Genomic DNA, 22,776 nt, shown 5'->3' on the forward strand with positions numbered 1-22,776 from the left:
ATCAGTCTTTCATAGCTTTGAAGGAAACTCTGTTGAAGCATCCTGTCTTAGAGGTATTCGATCCCAACAAACAGTTTCTGTTACAAACTGATGCATCAGAACGAGGCCTTGGGGCGGTTTTGAGTCAGCGAGATTCGGAAGGACAAGAAAACCCAATCGCATTTGCAAGTCGGAAATTGCAGCCGAGGGAAAGGAATTACGCAACAATAGAAAAGGAGTGCTTGGCGGTTGTGTGGGCTCTTAAGATCTTCTATACATACCTTTATGGTCGGAAAATTGAAGTACAGACGGACCACCAACCTCTCGCCTGGTTACACAAGATGCAGAACGCGAATGCCCGATTGACGCGTTGGGCGCTGGCTATTCAGCCCTATCAACTGGAAATCACCCATCGTCGAGGAGTTTCGAATGGCAATGCTGATGGACTGTCACGAGCTGGCCCCCTTTTAGGAGGGAGGGATGTGGCGTACTCCTAGTAGCCACTAACCACAAACACTCAATCTGTGGTCAAGTTGAACTATGTGCTGACTAGAAATATCTTAGTTGTTCTAGAGTATTCTTACACTAAGCAATTCTGGACTATTCTATGTATTGTTCTGGTTTGTACTAGAACTGTTTTGTTTTGTATTTAAAACAGTTCAGTTTTGTGTGTAAGGTGTGTTATTCGTGCGTGTTCTTTATTGTTCAAGACAGCTATTAAAAGTCAATTCTCCTATAGTCAAGAGTACTACGTTACACCCTACTTGTATGTAGACATCACCTCCCCTCTGTTGTTGTTCAACAACTCACCTCAAATCAGTGGGAGAGATCTGACAGCTTTCTACAACCTGACAGGCTGTGCCAGGGTAACTTGTAAGGTCAGGAATCAAGAAGATTGTGAGTCCTTAAAATACTATACATGCACCGATGTTTACCAATCATTAATTTTATTGCATGGAGTCAGTCACGGTATTATAAGGTTCTAATATTCTGCCAAGATTCTATAGTGATTTCCTAAATCTATTATTATAGTATAATTATTCATGTGTGCATGTAAAAACACGCAGGTTCTCAACGTATCGGTAGTTTCGAGGGTGTGTGGGGTTTGGACAGAGTGCGATCAATAGGAGGACACTGCGACAGTTTAAACTCGCAAGTCGTCACTGTTGCAGGCAAACAGTAGACTGGTCAAACTCCGTGTAGAGACTCGTGTTGCACAGTCAGCATATCAGATAAGATTCTAACTGGCTGCGGTTTTCGTGACGTCACTATACTGCTGTGCTACGTAGAGTTTTCTAGTGATACGTCACTATCAACGATATTGCGGTAACCGCATGCGGTTAGTTGCCACAAATATCGTGGCAAACCTTACACGAGTCTCTACACGGAGTTTGACCAGTCTACTGTTCGCCTGCAACAGTGACGGCTTGCGAGTCTAGCGACAGTTTACTATTACTGTGGATGCATACTGTCCCAACCAGATAGTCCCAGTGTTTGAGGACAGGCCAATCAGAAGTGGTGAGTCATAATACAGTAACGCAGCAGGATACTTGCATGTATAAGTATTTTGCATTTTGTCTGTTCTGAGACTCTCCAACGTATATACAGATAATACTCAGTGCAGTCAGCACTTCACTGACCAACAGTACAAGTTTGACCCCGTCTCTGGAAATGTGACTGTGGAGTGGGAGGGAACTGGACCCGATGCAACTGTTCAAGTCACCCAGTTCATGTGCATATTACCCAATACGGGCATATTTTCCTGTAAGTCCAGAAAAAACTGGCTTTATATAGTGCTACGTATAAGCATATACAGTATGCATAGCAGGTAATTATTTTCGTATTGCATGCATGGTGAACATTTTTGAATTTTCGTATTGTAGAGCATCATCCAAAAATTGCTCTACATACCGCAATATCACTATATAATTTATATGCTGAGCTGTACGAATGTTAAAAAAACTTAGTTGAGTACAAAAATGTTCACCAACGAACTCTACGGTATATATGCAGCCATTAAAATTAATGTGTAGTCATAAAATAACCGTATTGCTTGTGATCTCAATCACGTTATTTCATATTTTTACCCAATACAGGTATTAGTCCCCTTGTCATCACCAGTCTGTCCCCTGGAAGCCACACCCTCTTCGTCACACCAGTGGGAATCAGTGGGTGTACAAGGATGAGCCCTACGAGCTTACTTATAACCATCTGAACAAACTCATAAAATAATAATTATGCAGACATACATTTGTGCTCCTCCTATTCATAACGCCTCTCAGATTAAGCATCATTATCATAGCTGTCAATAATAACATGTTCATCAAACAGAAAACAGAACATTGTAGCTGTCAAGTTTACTCATGTAGACTATATATTTTGTCATTGTGGTGTAGCAACACACTAAAATATATTTGTTTAGTTAATGATCTTTACCCACCTGTAACCGATCTCCGAACAATGGTCTGATGTTGTGTTTGTAGATCCTCGAGTGTGACACAGTACGTACTGACATTGATCAGCTTGTCTCCAATCCCTGGATTAACAGGTCAATTAATCTACTTGCCGTAATGTAATTTCCGACCCTCTGTGGCACCATACATGCATTCCCCCTATTGACGGCTATTATCACTTGCAATCATGCACCCGCATGTCCCCTCCCCGGCAGTGTTGGACTACATTGATCTCTCCACCACCTTCACATTCTCTTCTGGCACCTTGAGTGCATGTATGCAGTTATCGGCCATTGATGACAGTACGTACGTCAGTCTCCGTACGAGTCCACAGAAAGGTTGAGTGTAGAGCTGGAGTCCACTGACCCCTAAGTCACTGTATATCCACTCCCTCCGTACTCGTCACTCTAATGGACAATAATGATGGTCAGTGATATAAATACGTAATAGTCTAGAGCTTTATGTATTTACGATTATTTTGGGGTGTTTGAATGACATGCATAATTATACATATCATGCGACCACTTGGTGCATGCCACTTGGTGCTGAGTTTATCAGCGTTTACTTTATCAAAAAACTGTGAATTCGAAGCAATCGTGTTAATTGTGAAAGTTGAAACTCATGTAGGTGCATGTTTGTCAACCACAGTATTATACTTATTTATTATTATGTAGTCATTATTTTGTATTGTAGCACTACCTGAGGTACCATTACAGAAAGTGAAAATAATTATATAATCCTCTAGTGCTGAGTTTTGCAAAAGAGAAAATACTCCTCTATGCCTACCTATATAGTGGCTAGTGCTTACAGACTGCTATAGTGCATAAGTGCATTAATTTTTGCAATTGCTTTTAGCATTTATTAATTTTATCAAAACAATGTGTATACTCGGAACAAATCATGTTTATTGTGAAAGTTTACTCAAGGTGTTTGTCAACCATGCATGCATGCAGCTTTACTGACAACAATAATATTATCATTACAATACACTATTATGTAAACGTAATAATTATTATAGGCGACTGTTGCACTTACTCTGAATTAATGCATGAGGTATAGCTATACAATGTCATCTTATAATAGTCTAAGAGAACATTGATTCATTCTGGTAATTAAATCATTAATTTTGAGGGCACAATAAGTATAAAAATTGACCTGTGTTTATAAAGTAGCAGCTATATAGTATCAACAGTACACAAAACTGAAGAGGGTAGCTATAATTCAATATGCATGGTTACTCTACAACTTGACATCTTCATAATCATTATAATCGACAATGATTGACATTATTAATGAGCCATGTGATCTTGAGGAGCCAATTTACTGACGCTCAATCTCAGACTGTTATAGGTATAATTATGTGCAATTAGTTTGAATGTTTTGTTTGTGCATTTTACGTACGGACTTTGATATCTGATTGTGACAGAGTTCAGCGGTTACGTACTCTAATTATAATTATATAAATCAGTAAAGTCATTACAAGTATAGTTATGATTATACGTACGACATGAGTCCAGCTAGTGATTCCAGTCGCTTCCTTGTGCCAAAAGCATTAACTTTACCTATATAATAATATTATATCCAGCAGTTACAATTATATCCAAATCCCAATTATAATTATAGCTCTATTATTTACGAGCAGCGTAACCATGGATAAAGTAGTATAATGCAGAATATGGAATGGTATATGCGTGCAGTATAATAATTTATTACACACCTTTTGTTTAAGAGTTATACACATGCATGTAAACATGCATGCTCCAAGAAACGGCTGTGAAGGGTCAGTTTCTATAATAATGGATTGCGTTTATAATTATAATGGTTGTGAACTCATTTTGAGACAGCATTTTATGATAATTATCATTAATCACTGCATGAGCACTTATTATTAGTTATTATAATATCTCCATTTTACTCTTAAAACCATGCACGAGCGAGGTCTTTAAAGTTACTGTAACAATCTACCTACACCTAAGCTATAGAAGTCATAATTATGTACAACAGTTCAGTGAGTTAGTGCAGTATTAAACTATATGAATCCGTAATCTGTTTCAGTGCGAAGTTTGCAACAAATCAAACAGCTGGTATACGAGTTAGAAGCATCGGCTCATCATATATGTGGGGTGGACTAGGACTTCTTTCCGTCATCTGACTGCACATACCGCTTCTGATATTCAAAATATTGTAGGCATCATTTTCAGTCAGCAACGTCACTGGATCGTACGCTTCATTTCGCTTTAGACCATCAGAAATGCTTGGCTCCTGTAAAGTATATACATGTAGTATATCGAAGATTTATCATACCTGTTTAGTGGGATTTGCTATGCTTGATGCACCAAGGCCTGTGATCAGATCCTGTTTAAAATAGAATATAGTCGCATAATTATACAAGATGAAGGGTTAAATGGTTAGTTACACTCTGTCCCCCTATAATTAGAAACAGGTATCTCACTATAATTCTATAGTAAAATGGCCCCCAAATCTCTTCAGCGTCATGTGTCACAGTGCATTCTGGAATTACATTTTGAATTGGCTCCAGTTCCGTAATGGGAATCATGCACGGCTATGACACTACAATGACAGCCTATTATTATTATGAGCATGCATGTGGCATTGCCCATGCACGCACGCAGTTATATATAGTCAGTGTCGATGGCCATGCACCTTATGCATGCAGTAACGACATTTTGGTACCAAAATTACCCGATAATTGTACGGTATTATCAGTGAACCGTAATCATAGCTGACACTTTTGTTCTGAGACAGAGAAACATCATAAATATTACGAGGATATAAGCAATCTCAAGCAAATCTCCATTTTGAACACTTGGAATTTTACATGTATGCATGTCTTTCTAATATTAATTTGTACTAAGTTACCTTATCTGTTTTCCTTCTCCAAACAAACACAATGAAGATCACCACTACTACTAGTACTAGGGAAGTAATGAAAATAGCAGCAGCAATTCCTCCTGCAAGTTTTCAAAATATAATATAATAGCCAGATGTGCATGCATGCCATTGTATATAGGTGATCATTGACAAATACAATGATAGGCTGATTATGTACTACGATGAAGGCTCCCTGTGAAGTTAACAAAAAGCATAATATTATAGAGTCTTCATATGAAAATTAATTATTATGTCTATGTGTAGTGCAAATCTGGATGTAATCATTATGGTGTACTTCAAACTAAAGACAGTAGTATATAGCCAACGTGCAAGGTATAATTAAGCTTCCTATATAGCTTTTATTTGACAAAGAAGCTTAAAACACCAATTCAAAATCTGCCACTATATCAATAACTTGTTGTGTGTATACTAAACACAATGCTCTGGCAGCCAGGTGAGCATGCAGACTCAGAATTTACACAGACACACAAACCAACAGACTAGCCGTGGCCTCCTATACGCATCTCGAGTTAATTAGTTTGATCACCTACTATCGCTGTCTCTACATCAGGGGTTGCTGGAGTATGAGCATCTGTACGAGTGTCTGCAAAGGAGACAGTATGATCATTAATTTGTGAAAATCTGATACTGGTATACCTGAGGCAGTAGTAGAAGTGGACAAGCCAATGGGAATCATGGTTTTGTATGATGGCACTTCATGAAGTGCATTAGACCATCGTTTGAATATGGCAGCAAAGTAGATTCCCTTAGGTATGCTTTCAGTGCAGTTTTGGCCAGAGTCATTGACAGTCCGTGGAATCAGTGTGATGCTGCCTTGGTCAAGCCCATATTGGGAGTGGATGATCCCCACACAACTAGAGCTGCAACTGATGCAAATCATTCCGTTGACTTCAGTAGCATTCATATCCTCTCCTCCTGGATTGGGTACAGCATACACGTGTGTAACAGTATACTTTACACACAATAATTACATATTATTAATATTGTACCCACGGACATTTACCTGCCCTGCGTTCAGTGGTACCATATCGAGTATTATCCAGTGTTTTGGTAGGTAGAACAGCCGGAAAAATTAGTTTTCTCTCAGGTTTCATAACATCATTCAAATCAAAAACAGCCAACTTGTAAACACGATCAGCAAGGTTACCAACAGTGGATGAAGTATTTTCCCTGTACACTGCTTGGTAGTGTAAATCATAAGGGGAGTCAACAGAGTACACAATGGCAACGAAACCAGTATCATTAGACTTTTGAAGGTAGTTGACAGTGATTGAAACTTCATTTTCCTCCATAATTAAATTGGTCACTTTATACACGTCATGAGTACCTATAGGAAAGAATATTCACAAATAGACATTGGGGCGCTCTGTGATTCCCCCCCTAGAAACCTGAAAAATTAATGATATGTAAATTTTCATGGTTTGAAACACACAAAAAATCCAAATTGCACCTCAGATAATCATTTGTAAAATTCTCCGGGGAACGACCTCCAGACCCCCCCCCTAAATTAAATATATGAAACCCTGACAAGTATACTTACTTATATCCATGGTCATAACTGGTGGTATGTTTTGTAGATTAATTTCAGCTAGTAGAGTCAAATTACACCGTCGATGGTGTTCAATATTACAGCTACTACAGTTAAGATCAAGTACAATCATCTGTTTATTTCCAGAAACTTCAGTTGACGAATCAGTGGAACAAATACAGGGATCAGCAACTTCTCGGTCAATGTACTGAAGTAGAACGGAATACCTATCTGGTACTCGACACTCATGGACGAGCTGCAAATAGGATTGTATATGCACATGCAGTATATCACCGACACCAATTTAATATAAAACAATACCTTGGTTTTATAATTCAGCTGTATTAACTCACACTTGCGGGAAATGTCACTTGTAGAGGGTTCAATTCCGTATTTGTAGTGAAATTAACCTCATCAATGGGTATTGCTTGTGGTTCTGTTGCACAATAAAGTATACGTATTAACAATAACGTTGATTAACCTTACCATAGCTAAACTGTGCTGTGCTTGTGGTTCCATTCAAACTTCCGTCATTGTTGCTTCGTGGTGTCACAGAAAAGCTGTAAGTACCCACATGATAGGCTACATCAAAAAGATATTGGGTGGTAGTGATGTTACATCCAGACTGCAGCATGTTTTCCTCTGTTTCACAAGTGACGTTATACACATCCACACAGTACTGAATGTCTGGTTCAGCAGTGGTCAAGTTCAAGGAGAAGGGAGCATCCCAGGTGACGTTGAGTTGTAAACAGTTCCCAGCAACATTGCTCACAGTCAGATCAGCGACAGCAGGAAGAGGTCCTGGGTAAATACACAACTGAGTATACACATACATTTGTGTGTCAGGATATTAGGGCCGGTATATATATAGTACTACAGCTACATGCATGTATATTCATTAGTGTGAACAATAACACGCAATAATTTACCTTGCACTTGCAATGTAGCATTTACTGACAATTTGGATATGAACACTCGTCCGTCTCTAACTACTGCCTCACACTGCACAACAATGTTGTTGTACTGTGCTGTGGCTGGGATAGTCAGTGTTGCTGGGGTATCACCAGACGATGGGGTAAAAGTCACATCAGGTGGGTAATTACCGTCAGTGGGAAACTCTCCATTGAGCCCCCAATTGTAACTTTGTGCGCCAAGATACCGACACTCGAACACTGCATCTACCCCTTGGGCCTGCACCACTGATACTGGTTGCACCATAAATTGGCATGCTACAGATACAGTAAAATGCATTCACCGCAGGGTTGAGATTAAAGCACACTGTATAGATCTCACATGTATACCGCCTATAAAATAGCTACCCTAAAGGTGCCACCGTTTAATCTTAACACCAAACTGAACAGCCTAAGTTATGCCAAATTAATCAACCACCAAGGTAAATTTGAATGTGGTCGCCAGTCTAAAAGCCCATCTTAATTTTAAGGCGGACAAAGTACTAGGCTCTCATTTGATGCGAGAAAGTATATAGGAAATCATTTTGTTGGAACAGCATTAAAAATGTTAAAGGTCGTAAAACTTACTTTAGGCCCAGCCCACTGCAACAAAAAAGAAACAGGCGGGCCTGATAACCAAATAATCTGTTTTTTCTGGCCTGACGAGTCGGTACATGGACATGCAAGCAAGGTACATGCATGTATACAGTAGTGTGATTGTGTGTGAACTGCTACAGCTGCTCATTGATCAATAAAGTGCGATTTCTATAAGTTTCTAGTCACGTTTTCTATGTGTCGAGTTTGCAAAATAATGTAGAGTTACTTATGCAAAGGTCAACCGCGAACGCTTGACCAGCAGCTATGAATTTTAATTTGTCTTGCTCCAAGAATGCATTTACTAAAGGAACAAAAAAAGGGTTGCACAGGCCAACTCGACTTAATATAGCTCCTTGACTGGCTAACAGTAGCCATAGTTAGGCTGACTATAAGCACTAGCCTCGTTCCCAGGCCGATCCATCTCCAATTGAACGCTATAGGTCGACAAATGCGTCCTACTATGCATACACTTCTTAATTTTGATCTGATCGGAACTCCGACCTGACCAAAAAAATGCAACTAAAGTGCTCTTTCCTGTGAAAATAGAACAGGCTAGACTAGAAGCTTCTAATCAAAAAACAACAAAAACAAGTTGACATTCAAACATCTTAGCGTAACCATAGACATAAGAAGGGAGAGGGATGGGAAACGAAGCACGTGCGCACAATCACTTCTGTGTAATGCCAAAAGTTGATCCGTGTTTCGTCTCTAGACACCCCGCCAACCCAGCGGGAAATGTTATTACTATCATTCACAGCTCCCCACTGGGACTCCTAGTCCTGTGCTGAGCATCCACGCCTACTGTGCATCATATAGAAGCGTTGTGTATCCGGCTCACCAAGAGCTTGAAAGGCAGTTTTTGAGTGTTGTATTATCGTTTCGGCTCTATCTAGTGGCTTTGTGTACCTTCTACAAAGAGAGGCTGTGACTACAGCCCAAAATATTAATGATTCCCTCTTTCTTAAGTAGCTGGGCATTGTATGCAAGTAAAATCAAAGCCACTTGGCTTTAGGTTGGGAAGTAATATTCATTTTTGTCTTAGTGAGCTGGTTTTTGAAAAGCCGACTCTTTGTGTACCCATTTAGAAAGTTATGTCAATGATTGAATGTAGGTAAATGTCTCTTTGTATTCATTGATAGTTCGTTCATCGTATCGGCACAGTATTTTACGACAGAACTTTGCTACATAATTTCCATAATTCTCTATCGTGTCTGTGACTGTACTGGAATACTCAACGGTACAAACAGAGCTCCTCTCAAGAATTTGCCTGTCAAAGCTGCTTTTTACTGCTTGGAGGGGTCTCACTAACTATTGCTGCTACCTTGTTGTGACTGTGTTCCACTAGCCATTGCTAGCTCAGTAGCTAGTTTATAGCCTAGTACTATAGCTAGAAGCATGGGCTGGAGGAAATAAAGAAGAAAACGTTGACCGAAACGCGGATCGTCAATGCTATTTACGTAGCGTTTCCCATCCCTCTCCCTTATTATATCTATGGCGTAACAACAACTGACATTTTTTTTACAGAACTGACATTAATCAAAGAGGCTCAAACTAAATACTAAGAGCAGAGTCCCTAGGTGGAGTTTCAGAAAAGTGTGAACACAGAGGAGGTACGACACAGTCACATGACCAGCCAAAAGGATTATGAATCTCTTTAACTTGTGCATGAATTATCATTCAAGACTTTGATATGGTTTTTGGCGTGTATCTTTCAAGAAATACACTTGACGTTTCTAAGATTAGGCTGGTTGATTTTTGGGCTTATACTGACGTGGAATACCAATTTCAACAACCACTTAGATATTATTGTAATTCTGTTTTAGAGTGTTTAATAAGTATTCTGTGCCTGCATTCAAGATGCCAATATTTGAGCCTTGATTCTTACAACAAATCTAGTAAAACTCCAGCTACTAGCTAGCAACAAATTCACTACTCTAAATTTGTCTCTTTATGGTGCTTACATGCCACCAGTTGAATGTCGTCATTGGAGATTGGAAACGGAAGTGATTCACGTGATGTTTTACAATGAAGTCTACATAGTGGCTCTGGGACCATCCGTGTATCTCTTCATAACTCCCGCAAAAGCCCGGGAAACTTATTGTGTCCAATGCATACATCTCAGAGCTACCCCCATTACTGAATCACATGCCCCCTGATAGTAGGTATCAATAATATTATTGGAAACGAAGAAAATATAATCTCGATTGTCGTGAAGTAGCTAGAGGTACACAGAGCGCTTTTCATGCTTGTGTTCCTATATAGAACCTATGATATAGCTAAGGCTGTGTAACTAAATAGTCTCCTGTGTCCCAAATGGCCTCGAGTATGAGATGAAAGTTGATGTTTAGCAGCAGAACTGCTCGTGGACTTCTTACAGAGAGCAAAACAATTCTCATGAATTATTCATGTTTAGCCCTCGTGTTAAAAAGTAAACCTTGATTAAACTGCGGAGATACACGGATGGTACTTTGAGGGTACTTCCGTTTCCAATCCCTCTCTACTCTATCTATGGCTTAACCGAGTGTCGTACTTCCTCTTGAACAAAAGACTCTAGTACTATGATGCAATACAGCATAATACCAATGGTGTAAAGAAGAGAGGGCATGCAACAGCAAAAGAGCCGAGTTCAAACGTGGTGAATGAATGTGCATGATGTGCATGAAATGCTAAAAAATAGAAATTTTTATTTTTAGCACTGTATGCAAATTCAATTCATCCGACCACGTTTGAATTCTGCTATAGCTACGTGTACGTGTACTGATAGTGAGTTGCATGCCATCTTTTCTTTTATACGCCCTTGATAATACTAAGTGTAGATTAATTAACATCAGCAAACATAAACAGTGCTCAGACGGTCTCTCCCCTATATAGGAGGAGGGCGGCTGATTCATGTAGCCTCGAGACCAGCCGTTCGTTATCTGAAAGAACGCCTGGTCAAGTTCTAATGTAGCACTCGTTCTATGGTCCAGGAACTTCTTGGACCGGTAATTGCCCACACAAGGTCCGTACAAGGTGTATTACCCATGAATATCATTATGATGCTATAAAACGCTGACTTAGCTGGACAAGTTGCACATTAGAACTTGACCAGGCGTTCTTTCAGATAACGAACGGCTGGTCTCGAGGCTATGATTCATGAGACTAGATTTACTTACAATAATAGTTACTACTCACTTGTCGTATGTGATAGTATGAATGTGAGCATCACTAGTCCAGTCAGTCCCTGTGACCATCTATGATGTGACCCCATCTGATCTACACCTGTAATGGCCAGCTAGCTGTACTGTACTGTATGACAATCTTGCATACAATAATGTAGTCTACATGTGAATGTAAAATAATGTGTGTGTATACCAACCTGTAGCTTGTGTGGGTATTGACTGAGGGTCTCGCTATTACCTGCTCTACATAATAATCTGCTAATGTGCATCTATGTGTTTTATCAGTGGAATTCTTTAGGGAAAGGGGCGTGGTTTCCAGTATAGTATGACGCCTTGTTGCTCTACCAGGAATAATGGAAAAGGGTCACTACAATAGAAAACTAGAATTGTGATTTGTCTGTCTTTGGCTAAAAACTCTGTTCTCAAATGTTTTTAGTTGTGTTGCTCCTGAGTTGCTGTACTAGACAGGTCATACATCACTACATGCACTGCATTGTAATTATCACTCCTCACTCCTCTGGTTTCTTTCACCAGCCTAGGGTTTGCACTTTAGTGCTCTATCAATTGCTTATTGTTTAGTTAATGATCTTTACCCAATTTAAGTTTTATTTCGCACAATAATTATTGTTGCTATAATTATTAATTTATTATTCACTGCAGTGGCTTCCTTCTCTCCTGGCAGTATCTGAGTCAGTGCTACTGTGTGTGTGGAGTTGACCTCTCTCTCCCTAGCCCTATACTGATGGATTGGAGTGTGACACCGACATCAGCTTGTGTCTTCGAGCCCTGGATCAGCATAGACTCGCATGCTGTCACTGTTGCAGGCGAACTCAAGGGCTGGCTGGCGAGTCTAGGATCAGCAGGTATGCTCTAGCTCTAGTTGGGTATCATCGATGATCAGATTGTTGAGGACACTCAATCATTCACCTTTTCTCTCCTAACGGCCTCCCCTGAAGACACTGTCACAAGTAGTAGTGTCTTCGAAAAATCAATATCATAGATGCATGCATGATAACTGTGAGTTTACACTAGATGTATGTACTATGCATGTACATTGTATGTAATAGTTTTAAGCCATCTATGTGTTTTTACGGTTGGAACAGTCTAGAAGTCAACGTTTTTTACTGTTGTGTGTGCATGATTCAGCTAAATAGCAGGATTATCCAGATTAGTTCATATACATGTTCCTGTGTGTGTGTTATTCTCCAATCAGTTGCAGCGATCGGTCACTGCATGTGAGCAGTCACTACAAGGGTGGTCTCACCAACATACTCAGAGGTGCTGGTCGGTGACATAATTATACAGTGAGGTATTGTTGTATTCAGCTATAGAGTACTAGTATATTGTTTCTTTACATTCGCTAAAAACATTATTTTGATTTTGCGTGATTCTGTATAATTATATAGCTTATTATAGTTGCCAGTTAAAGCATATGCTACATTTATCAAAGTGCCATCTTGGCCTGTAATAATTATGTGGCTGTATATAAAATTTCACACGTTTCATTGTATAAAATGTACATTTGCAGGAGAAGTAAGGTCAGGTATTACTGGCCCATCGTACCTGATTGGGGCGGGTGCTAGTTCCACCAACACCCAACACAGTGGAGCCAGGGATGGTGTGTGAGTCAAAGAACAACGAAGAAGACACTGGGAACCACACTCTCTGTACTACTCAGACTGAACAGCTCTGAGATGGCTGTGAAGATTGGTTGTAGGCAAGCGCTGTTCATTGAGACTGCTAATGATGGTTCGTTATAAAATATATATACTGGGACAATATTATTGTGGCCATACACTGTTTCTGTGTGCACTAACGGTTGTGATGTTTTTCCTCTCCAGTCGTGTTGGCTGAGTTGGTCACTTTGAGTCCAATGGTGTATGAGAATGACAGATGTGCGTGCAGCTGGACCACCTACCAGTGGGAAGTATCGTCACTGTGGCACTGACAACACAACCTTTGACTGCTACAGGTATCCATGCAGCAAAATGACTTATCAGCACCCAGCAGAGCTGATGTATAATTTATGTAGTGTATGCATGCATATCTTGCGTGTATAATTACGGTTATTTTCCCCATCAAAAATGGTTGGTGGTGAAGCCTCAAAGGCTCACACAGCCTAATTATTATATACCCTCTGCTCTCACTAGCTGCTACCCACCCCCACAGAAGATGAGGACTACCTGTCATTAACTGCAACCCTAGAGTGGTACTACGACTCCCCCAGCGTGGTACAGTGTGTAAGTGTGCCCATCATCAATGACGAGTGTGTGGAAGAGAAAGAAGAGGTGTTCATCATCTCTCTGTCCACGGAGCAGGCGTGTGTTCAGTTGGGGGCTAATCTGACAACTGTCACCATTCAAGACGATGACGGTGAGTACAGTATATTAAATAGCTTAGTATAAATTAATATGCAGCACTTGCATGTGCCGAGAATGATCGAATGCATTAAGCAATCTATCTAATTTTATAATTATGCATGTATGCTACTTTAAAAGTGTATGTTTGTCAACTAGTAAGAGTATTTTGTCATCTTCTTACAGTGCTGGTACTTGACCTCAGACCAGTTGGTGTTGTTAGTGAATCCAATGGCACGGTGGACACCTGTATCTATGTTTGTGATGGCCAACTGAAGAGAAATTCCTCCATCATTGTCAGCTTCTGGAATGGAACTGCTCAATGTGAGTACATTTCTTATTATGCTTGTACATTATGGCTGGGGTGAAAATTCATGTCTTAGGTTCTTAAAACTATGCATACACATGTACATGTATCTATAGGCTCAAAAAGGTATAATCAAGGGTTTCTCCTACTTTGATTGTTTTGTCGTAAGATTTGTAGCTACATATTAATTTGTCAAATTGTTCTCTATGCTTATCTGTGCAGCAGGAATGTCTCGATTTAATGCTTGTTCACCCTATGTTACTCTAGACCCAGCAGACTTCGCCAGGCCTCTTCTAACTGAAGAAGTGGTTCTCAGGCCAAACAACACTGGGTCAGACCTCTGTTTCTCAGTGGAGGTGGTGGATGACCGTGTGTACGAGGAGTTAGAGTATCTCCAGGTGGCTCTGTCTACTGAGGATGAATCTGTACAGTTTAAGGAATCATCTGTTACACTGGATATTGTGGACAATGACTGTGAGTGTATGTATATCCATATGCATAATTATTATTATTATAGTGAAGATTGTATATAATAATTTTTTTATGCTGTATTGCTGTTTTTGTCAGTTAGCCTATGAAATGAAGAATGGCTCGATCCGAATTAGTTTGTGATTGTAATCATCGCCACAAACACAATGAAACCTACTCGATATACATTAATTGTATCTGCTACGCTAAACTTCTTAACTTTGTCATCCCCAGGTGTTAACATTACCCTATCCCGTGAGCTGTATGCTGTATCTGAGAGAGATGGTTTTGTGGAGGTATGCGTGAGTCTGGAGGGAGAGACGGAGGTCACAGTCGAGGCATCTGTCTTCACCATAGCAGGATCTGCTCAAGCTGAATAATTATTATCAGTGTATAAATCAAGGGCCTAGTGCGTGATATACATACTGTGTTCTACGCCTATACTACTTAAGTCTGCTCAGTAATTATTAGTGGAGGATTAGCAATTACTTTAGTACCAGTGTATACTATAGCTAACCAATTGTACTTCGCGACTGTTATGCACTATCGTTCAAAGCATGGTTTCCTTCCTACACATGCACAGCTGTGGCTGACTTCACTTTCGGTGACACTGACCTGGGATCATCTCTTCTGTTTAGTGGTCCGGGTGAGCAGTGTCTCAACCTCACCATCCAAATGGACTCTGCACTAGAGACCAACGAAGACTTCTATGTAGTGCTGCTCTCACAGCAACTAGCTGTTAAAGTGCTCCAGAGGTCCGCTCAAGTCATCATCTTAGACACACCAGGTAAGATGCACAATTGTATGCGCAATGTAACTGCACCGCGAAGAACATTACAGAAGTTGAATTTTTATGTCAAGTATAGTTATAAATATGTATCCCATCACTTCAGGAAATTTGTTGAGGGAATAAACACCTTGATCGGCGTTTAATGTCTACAATTTATTCAGTAGAGGGATTGATTTACTAAGAACAGAGCGGTATTTCAAATAATTGTGTATATATGCCTTTATTTTTCTAATAATTATCAATGCTATCCGTCTCCAGTTGTGACGGTGGCGTTCCAGAAGACCAGGCTGGAGTTGCCTGAGGAGGAGTCTGGAGAAGGGACGGTGTTCCAAGTGTGTGTGGAGGTGCTCTCTCCTGGGATCCTCGAGAGACCAGTGGACGTCTACCTCACTCTGGAGGAGGGTTCCGCTACTGGTGAGGGTCTGATAACAAGTCTGTATGTCACAGCAAACCTAATTATGGAAATCACAAATCTACACATCAGCGCATTAGCTTATTTGAATGGGTTGTGAGTAAGTTTGCTCCTTCCAATGACTTCTCCCCTCCATAGCTGATGTTGACTACGTGGACACACAAGAGGTAAACATAGTGGGTCTCACCATCACCACACCCCTCCCCTCTGGTCGACGGAGGCGCATGCAACGGCTCACCATTTGTCCAGTGCACTAATCTCAGTCTCCTGGCTGACTCCATTGTGGAGGAGGATGAGAGCTTCAGTGTGATTCTGGGCTCCTCTGACAATGGGGTCGGTGTGGACCCCACTCCCCTCACCGTGGTCATACTGAACAATGACTGTGAGTGCTTTGAGGGCTATATAGTGCTGTATGTACATATTATATGTATGCAGTTATGTTTTGAGCGGTATTCTTTATTTCCTGTTTCGGTAGAGAGTGTATGCTTAATTATGTGATTAACTGAAACCTACCTGTGCGTGCAATGTTGACTATAATTTTTATTAGACTGTGCAATTAGTGGTTGCCTTTCACTTCGGACAACTTTACTTGCTTTCCCAACTAGCTAATTATATTGTTGTGTGTTTGATCGACATTTTCTTGCTTATAGTTGCGAATGTATCTCTGGAGCTTGCTAATTACACTGTGGGGGAGGATGACGGGTACGTGACTGTGTGTGCCTCTCTGGAGGGGGTCTTGGAAAGGATCATCATCGTCAATATGACCACCACTGAGGACTCAGCACTTGGTGAGTCTCTTTATAATTATAGTCCTTATATAGACCATGCTACATGTAGCTCATATACGTGTGTCAATAAACTAGATACATTTTTCTGTCATAATATAGCAATATAACATTAGCAAAAACCAGGTCTGTATATAGGTTTTCCCCCACCCAGCCAACAGTGACTACTCTGCTCTCACAGACTACCCTCTTGAGTTCTCCGCAAGTGTGGACACTGCTTGTGTGAATGTCTCCATCTTGGAGGAGGACATCGTTGAGCCTGACCAAGTGTTCCAAATATATCTAGCCAGCTATGATCCAGTTATCCTCACTCCCAATTCATCAGCCTCTGTGACCATTCTGGATAATGATGGTGAGTCAATTCCCATGGGGTGTCATGCATTTACATACACGTATAATTATTGATGCACACAATTAATTAAAGCAAACCCTGCACATTCAAACATGTGCATACCAGTCCTATATATATACTTTGTGGTAAATTACATGGCCATGATGCGTACTATGTATTAATTGTCAAATTGATTTGCTAGATCTGTTTTCACATACATCTCTTATAATTCAGTGCTAGGTATTGGTCTCAGCTCAGCATCAGTGATGGCTAGTGAGGTGGCATCTCCTCTCTCTGTTGCCGTAGTGATTTTATCTGGCAGTCTGGAACTAGATGTCACTGTCAGTGTGGCAGCATTCAGTTGGGTCAATGACACTGCCACTGAAGGTGAAGGGAGATACGTGTGTGTCTATAGTGTCTGATGTTGAGATAATATAGTTACATTGACCAGTATATTCCTCAGCAAGTGTGTATAGTATCCAGTTTTTACTCGAGTGTATAAATAATTCGTAGTCAAAAATTTCTTATGATGTATAAATGTTGACACAGATTTCGACTATCGGTCATTGAACAAAACCATCACCTTCCCTTCTGGGTCAGGGGTGGGCTCCATGGAAACCTTTGATGTCATCATTATTAACGACATCATTGTAGAAGAATTGCTTGAAACATTCACACTGAGGCTGACCACACCCACTGGAGCACCTGTTGCCGTGATCGAACTGGAGGTGGCCACTGCATTCATACAAGAGGACCTTACTGACAGTGAGTTGTCAACTCAGTGTGTGTTATTCATGACATGAGGCTTGCAGGGGTCAGGATTAACTTGCCGCAGGAAGGCTGCACAATAAATGCCTAAACAGCTTGATGGTTGTACAACATATCTGCGACTCTGTGACGGGATAATGTACATGCATGCAGTCCCTCATTTGCCAATTCCCACGTGTAATTCAACTGTCCTTCTCCCCGGCAGTGTTGGACTACATTGATATCTCTACCACCCTCACATTCTCTTCCGGCACCTCGAGTGCCTGTGTGCAGTTATCGACCATTGATGACAGTACGTACGAATCTACAGAAGGGTTGAGTGTAGAGCTGGAGTCCACTGACTCCCAAGTCACTGTAGCCACTCCCTCCGTACTCGTCACTATAGTGGACAATGATGATGGTCAGTAGTAACAACAGAGCTTCAATGTACATGTACAGTATTTTATTATATACAACACAATTAACCGTACTTGTGCTAGTTATAAATGTATCCCACATGTGTAGAACTTTTAGTGACAGTACTATACTCAATCTAGATCATGTTTGCCATAAATACTGCAATTTGATTGGCTAAAGGAAGTGTTCTATCCAACTTAGAAAATCATGTACTTATTTAGAAAATAATGTACTTACTTAGAAAATCATGTACAGTAGAACCTCGATTATCCGGACACCTTGGTTCCAGAAGCAGGCCGGATAAGTGAATATGCCGGATAATCGAATAGATAAACCACGCCTTGATCCACCCACTTTATTGATGAACAGCAGTGCCACATGTTGTCTGCGCATGCGCAAAAGAAAAGCAGGCATGTCTCCATGGTAACTGCTGCACCGCGCATGCGCATTTGAGGGACACGCCCATTTTCTGAATTATGTAATCTGATTAAAAAGAAAACTGCCAAGCCGGATAATCGAGGTTCCGGATAATCGAGGGCCGGATAATCGAGGTTCTACTGTACTTCACTTAGAAAATCATGTAGCAAAGATTAGATAAGAACATTCAAATCTGATTGGCTAAATACTCATGGGTTGCTATGATCTAGACACTGTTTAGGAAGTTTCCACATGATTTAGAAGTCCTCAGGGCTAGTAGAACCCTCACTGCGTTCGGGATACTACAACTAGCCCTTTGGGCTTCTAAATCATGTAGAAACTTCCTAAACAGTGTCTAACTATTATATATACACTACCAAATAAGAGTCAAGTTATGTACATAATTATGTAGTTTTGCTTAAATGCCAGAAGTGCAAGATCGTTTATTTTCACTATTTTCTCTCCCCCTGCATGTAGTTGTGCTTTCCCTGTCTGCCCCTGAGTCTGTGTGTGAAGGAGGTGGTGTCGTGCAGATCTGCGTCACCTTGGAGACTGACATTGAGAGAGATGTGGAAGCTACCATAGACCGCTGATGCATTCGCAATTGGTAAATCCTATTGGTACAATGCTATAAAAGCGTTGAGGTATCAACTGTTTATTTGTTGGGAGGGCTATCCATACTAATTATTACTGGTACTGTATACACAATAGATGCACAGTAATAGGCATACTCTGGTTACTGAAGGCCTATATACACACGTCGTTGCATGCATTATAATTATGCACAGCTTATACATTATTCCCCCTTACATATACTCCCAGATTCTGAAGATTACCAGAGTATTACCATCACCTACTCCTACTCCGCCCCCCTATCTTCCCCCCTTACCAACTGCACACTAGTGACAATACTCGACAATGACATTATCGAGCCATGTGAAGACTTCAGGGCCAACCTTAGCTCACCCTCTGAGAGAGCGGTGCTCAGTCCAAGCTCACTTAGTATCATCATTCATGATGATGAAGGTAAGGGGGGCTATTTTAAGCAATGATGAGGTGTTAATGTTTCCTCGTGCATGTATTCTGGAAATAGTGGTCATTATTTGTTATTTTGTTTCTAAGGCACCCATTCTAATGCTCCAATTTGGTATGTAAGTATTAATAATTATTCTCTTCAAAGGTCACATCTATATAATTATTTGGATGTGTGCCAAATATGTACATAATGATATAGGCTCAAATTGTTTATCCTGACTTGATCAGTATTAAATTGCTCTGCATGTATATGCAGAGAGAGTTCAAAACAGCCAATTTGCTATTCACCTGTCCCTACTTGTATGTAGACATCACCTCCCCTCTGTTGTTGTTCAACAACTCACCTCAAATCAGTGGGAGCGATCTGACAGCCTACTACAACTTGACGGGCTGTGCCAGGGTCACTTGTGAGGTCAGGAATCAACAAGATTGTGAGTTCTTATAAATTAATACAATACAGTATAGGACGTGTCGTTTACACCAATTTTAATCATTAAATGTTAGTGCATGAAGTCTAATAAGCTTTGCAAATACCAGTTACGGTATACTGCTGTCACAATAATTATTTATAGTATAATGTCGTTCAATAACTGTCAATAACTGGAGTTATTGAACTCTGATAGATGTAAAAGTGCACTGACTTATAAAAACTGCTACAAAATGTTCCAGGTATACAATACCTAAAAGTATTGGCATCTAGAAGGTTCTACATCTATTAATATTTTGCCAAGGTTCTAGTGATTTTCTAAATAAAATTCCTATAGTATATAATAGTGTATGCATGATTGTAATAACACTCTGTTCCGCAGGTTCTCAACCTGTCGGTAGTTTTGAGGGTGTGTGGTTTGGACAGAATGCGATCAATAGGAGGATACTGCGACAGTTTGCTATTATCGTGGATGCATACTGTCCCAACCAAATAGTCCCAGTGTTCGAAGACAGGCCAATCAGAGGTGGTGAGTCTTTCAGTTAACAGTCACTCAGTAAGATACTGTACGTAATATAGGTGATGCAAAGACTGTACATGCATGTACTATGATTCAGTATTTATGAAGATGCATTCTGTCTGTTCTGAGACTCTCCAACTTATACAGATAATACTCAGTGCAGTCAGCACTTCACTGACCAACAGTATGAGTTTGACCCCGTCTCTGGAAATGTGACTGTGGAGTGGGAGGGAACTGGACCCGATGTAACTGTTCAAGTTAGCCAGTTTATGTGCAGGTTACCTAATACAGACACATTTTCGTGTAAGTTCAGAAGAAAAACTGACTTTAGTCTGGGTATAAGTAACCGTATAGCGAGTAATTATTTTTGTATGGTGGATTTTCGTATTGTAGAGTCATCTGAAAATTGATCTACCTAACCGCAATAGGTTCTACGTCACTAGAGTTGTATAAATATTCAAAATATTTAATTGGATATATATAATTATATAGTTGGTACAAAAATGTCCACTATAACGAACCCGCTATATACCGATATAGCGTGTAATTTTCGTGGGGCAAAATATTCGTGGTTTTCGTGGTTGGTGGTCTGACCACGAATATTTTACCCACGAATGAAGCGACCTTGCCTACCTTACCTGCAGTGCAAGCTCCAACCACGAAAATATTACCTACAAAATGTCTCAATATTGCTGAACCACGAATATTTTGTCCCCCGAAAATTACCCGCTATACGGTAGTATAATTTTGTGTAGTGCATAATTATAAATCATAAAATAACCGTATTGCTTTGTGATCACGTTATTTCGTATTTTCACCCAATAAAGGTGTTAGTCCCCTTGTTATCACCGGTCTGTCCTCTGGAAGCCACACCCTCTTAGTCACACCAGTGGGAATCAGTGGGTGTACAAGGATGGTCACTAGGAGCTTACTCATAACCATCTGAACAGTTATTCAGGACATTTTAATGCTGACATACGTGTGTGCTCCTATATTCATATAATGCCTTAGATTATAATTATCGACAATTTAAAGACAAATAGATAAACATCATAGCTACTATTGAATAAAAATGTTTTCTTTATTGTCAAGTTGACTGAATGTTTTGCATTTTGTGCGTTGTGAATGTAACCCCCTTGCTGCCTTACAGGATCGACACCTTGTTCTCGACACAGTCTTTTTTGTCAGCTGAAACACAACTGCATGAGTGAGAGAGAGAGAGGGAGGGGTAAATAATTATGGTAAACAAGATAAAAATCAATGGCCAAAAAAATCTGTGTGACTAAAATATAATTGTTTAGTTAATGATCTTTACCCACAATAACAGCTTGGAACTTGCACTTGAATGTTCCTTCTCCTTGACAATGGTTCTGTGTTGGTTTTGTAGATCTTGCCTCTATCTCATCTCATGGATTGGAGTGTGACACAGTGACATTGATCAGCTTGTCTCAAATCCCTGTATCAAAAGGACTTGTATGTTTGCCGTATAAACTCAGTGCGACATCTTCACATAATTATAGGCCTACCATTGACTAGTTGATGTGAGCCTCTATAATTGGCAAGGTATTATACGGGTGTAATACAGTGGAATCTCCATAAAACAGATGCCATTAATTGCGGGACAGCCTTTTGGCCGCTTCATAGAGAGGTGGTTCTTGTTAGAGTTTCGATTGCCAACCACATGTATAATATTGAGTAAATTCTGCTAAAAATGTCTTGGAACTTTGCTAACTGTTTTTCTAGTTTATATTCATGTTCTGATTCTGGGAGGTTATTTGTTAAAGTTGCTTGTTATACAGAGTAGAGAGGTGGCCGCTCCTGAGAGGTTGCTTTTACATTGTAGTTTCAATCTCTAGACCTGAGCGCTTGGCCGTTTTATAGCGTGTGGTGCTCTTCAGATGTGTTCGTTATATTAATGAAGGTTCCAATGCATTTTGTTCTTTCATATACATGTAGTCATTATAGGCTTGGGTACGTGGCTGCGAGTATTAATAGCTGGGTAGTATTTTCTGCAATACTGTATCGACTACAGAGTTCAATAACTATGATGGAACCATGAAAGACTGTATAATAAGCCATTAATTGAGGTTTGATTCACTCACTGTACTGCAGAGGATAAACTTGCCGCAGGAAAGCTGCATAATACATTCAAACAATGCCCAAACAGCTTGATTTTAAATTT

The 22,776-nt window shown here is 40.2% G+C and overlaps 4 protein-coding genes and 1 long non-coding RNA gene across 6 annotated transcripts; 4 read left to right on the forward strand and 1 right to left on the reverse strand.

Moving 5' to 3' along the window:
- The first annotated feature begins 472 nt into the window (after nt 1-472).
- Nucleotides 473-2,887, forward strand: LOC135340250 (uncharacterized). The gene is made up of 4 exons (XR_010396274.1): nt 473-876; nt 1,047-1,497; nt 1,588-1,743; nt 2,076-2,887. It is a non-coding gene; the product is annotated as an uncharacterized LOC135340250 (long non-coding RNA).
- A 1,391-nt stretch (nt 2,888-4,278) lies between these two features.
- LOC135340490 (uncharacterized) lies at nt 4,279-11,811 on the reverse strand. Of its 2 annotated transcripts, none has more exons than XM_064536840.1 (12): nt 11,779-11,811; nt 11,595-11,681; nt 7,803-8,102; nt 7,360-7,674; nt 7,227-7,309; nt 6,886-7,129; nt 6,349-6,672; nt 5,982-6,260; nt 5,872-5,916; nt 5,313-5,404; nt 4,737-4,787; nt 4,279-4,694 (listed from the first exon to the last, which is right to left on the reverse strand). In XM_064536840.1, the coding sequence occupies exons 2-12, from the start codon at nt 11,668-11,670 to the stop codon at nt 4,506-4,508; spliced, it is 1,998 nt and encodes a 665-aa protein (XP_064392910.1). In that variant the 5' UTR covers nt 11,671-11,681; nt 11,779-11,811; the 3' UTR covers nt 4,279-4,505. The 2 variants fall into 2 exon arrangements, with proteins under 2 accessions (XP_064392910.1, XP_064392903.1); XM_064536833.1 differs by having other exon boundaries at nt 5,872-5,928.
- Nucleotides 11,812-13,452: 1,641 nt separating this feature from the next.
- Nucleotides 13,453-15,093, forward strand: LOC135352465 (uncharacterized). The gene is made up of 5 exons (XM_064551643.1): nt 13,453-13,553; nt 13,751-13,954; nt 14,125-14,262; nt 14,513-14,719; nt 14,948-15,093. The coding sequence occupies exons 1-5, from the start codon at nt 13,475-13,477 to the stop codon at nt 15,091-15,093; spliced, it is 774 nt and encodes a 257-aa protein (XP_064407713.1). The 5' UTR covers nt 13,453-13,474.
- Nucleotides 15,094-15,388: 295 nt separating this feature from the next.
- Nucleotides 15,389-19,576, forward strand: LOC135352468 (adhesion G-protein coupled receptor V1-like). The gene is made up of 10 exons (XM_064551647.1): nt 15,389-15,500; nt 15,762-15,917; nt 16,136-16,297; nt 16,566-16,703; nt 16,855-17,052; nt 17,266-17,418; nt 17,581-17,796; nt 18,005-18,199; nt 19,090-19,219; nt 19,435-19,576. Exons 1-9 carry the CDS (start codon nt 15,389-15,391, stop codon nt 19,203-19,205), a joined length of 1,446 nt encoding a protein of 481 aa, XP_064407717.1. The 3' UTR covers nt 19,206-19,219; nt 19,435-19,576.
- On the forward strand, nt 19,205-21,604 carry LOC135352469 (uncharacterized). Its single transcript, XM_064551648.1, has 6 exons — nt 19,205-19,232; nt 19,435-19,638; nt 19,956-20,078; nt 20,457-20,603; nt 20,742-20,897; nt 21,422-21,604. Exons 1-6 carry the CDS (start codon nt 19,205-19,207, stop codon nt 21,538-21,540), a joined length of 777 nt encoding a protein of 258 aa, XP_064407718.1. The 3' UTR covers nt 21,541-21,604.
- Nucleotides 21,605-22,776: the final 1,172 nt, after the last annotated feature.

This window comes from Halichondria panicea, chromosome 1 (assembly GCF_963675165.1).
Source record: "Halichondria panicea chromosome 1, odHalPani1.1, whole genome shotgun sequence".
NCBI lineage: Eukaryota > Metazoa > Porifera > Demospongiae > Suberitida > Halichondriidae > Halichondria > Halichondria panicea.

Excerpts from the sequence above, each read along its gene's own strand:
- LOC135340490 (XM_064536833.1), bottom strand. The coding sequence starts at position 11,670 with ATGGGGTCACATCATAGATGGTCACAGGGACTGACTGGACTAGTGATG. Across the intron at positions 6,673-6,885 it reads AGTTATGACCATGGATATAA|GTACTCATGACGTGTATAAA; the intron begins GTAAGTATACTT and ends TCTTTCCTATAG. Across the intron at positions 5,929-5,981 it reads CACTTCTACTACTGCCTCAG|ACACTCGTACAGATGCTCAT; the intron begins GTATACCAGTAT and ends TCTCCTTTGCAG.
- LOC135352465 (XM_064551643.1), top strand. The coding sequence starts at position 13,475 with ATGTGCGTGCAGCTGGACCACCTACCAGTGGGAAGTATCGTCACTGTG. Across the intron at positions 13,955-14,124 it reads CACCATTCAAGACGATGACG|TGCTGGTACTTGACCTCAGA; the intron begins GTGAGTACAGTA and ends ATCTTCTTACAG. Across the intron at positions 14,720-14,947 it reads GGATATTGTGGACAATGACT|GTGTTAACATTACCCTATCC; the intron begins GTGAGTGTATGT and ends TGTCATCCCCAG.
- LOC135352468 (XM_064551647.1), top strand. The coding sequence starts at position 15,389 with ATGGACTCTGCACTAGAGACCAACGAAGACTTCTATGTAGTGCTGCTC. Across the intron at positions 15,501-15,761 it reads CATCATCTTAGACACACCAG|TTGTGACGGTGGCGTTCCAG; the intron begins GTAAGATGCACA and ends ATCCGTCTCCAG. Across the intron at positions 18,200-19,089 it reads TATAGTGGACAATGATGATG|TTGTGCTTTCCCTGTCTGCC; the intron begins GTCAGTAGTAAC and ends CCCTGCATGTAG.
- LOC135352469 (XM_064551648.1), top strand. The coding sequence starts at position 19,205 with ATGCATTCGCAATTGGTAAATCCTATTG. Across the intron at positions 19,233-19,434 it reads GCAATTGGTAAATCCTATTG|ATTCTGAAGATTACCAGAGT; the intron begins GTACAATGCTAT and ends ATATACTCCCAG. Across the intron at positions 20,079-20,456 it reads GGTCAGGAATCAACAAGATT|GTTCTCAACCTGTCGGTAGT; the intron begins GTGAGTTCTTAT and ends TCTGTTCCGCAG.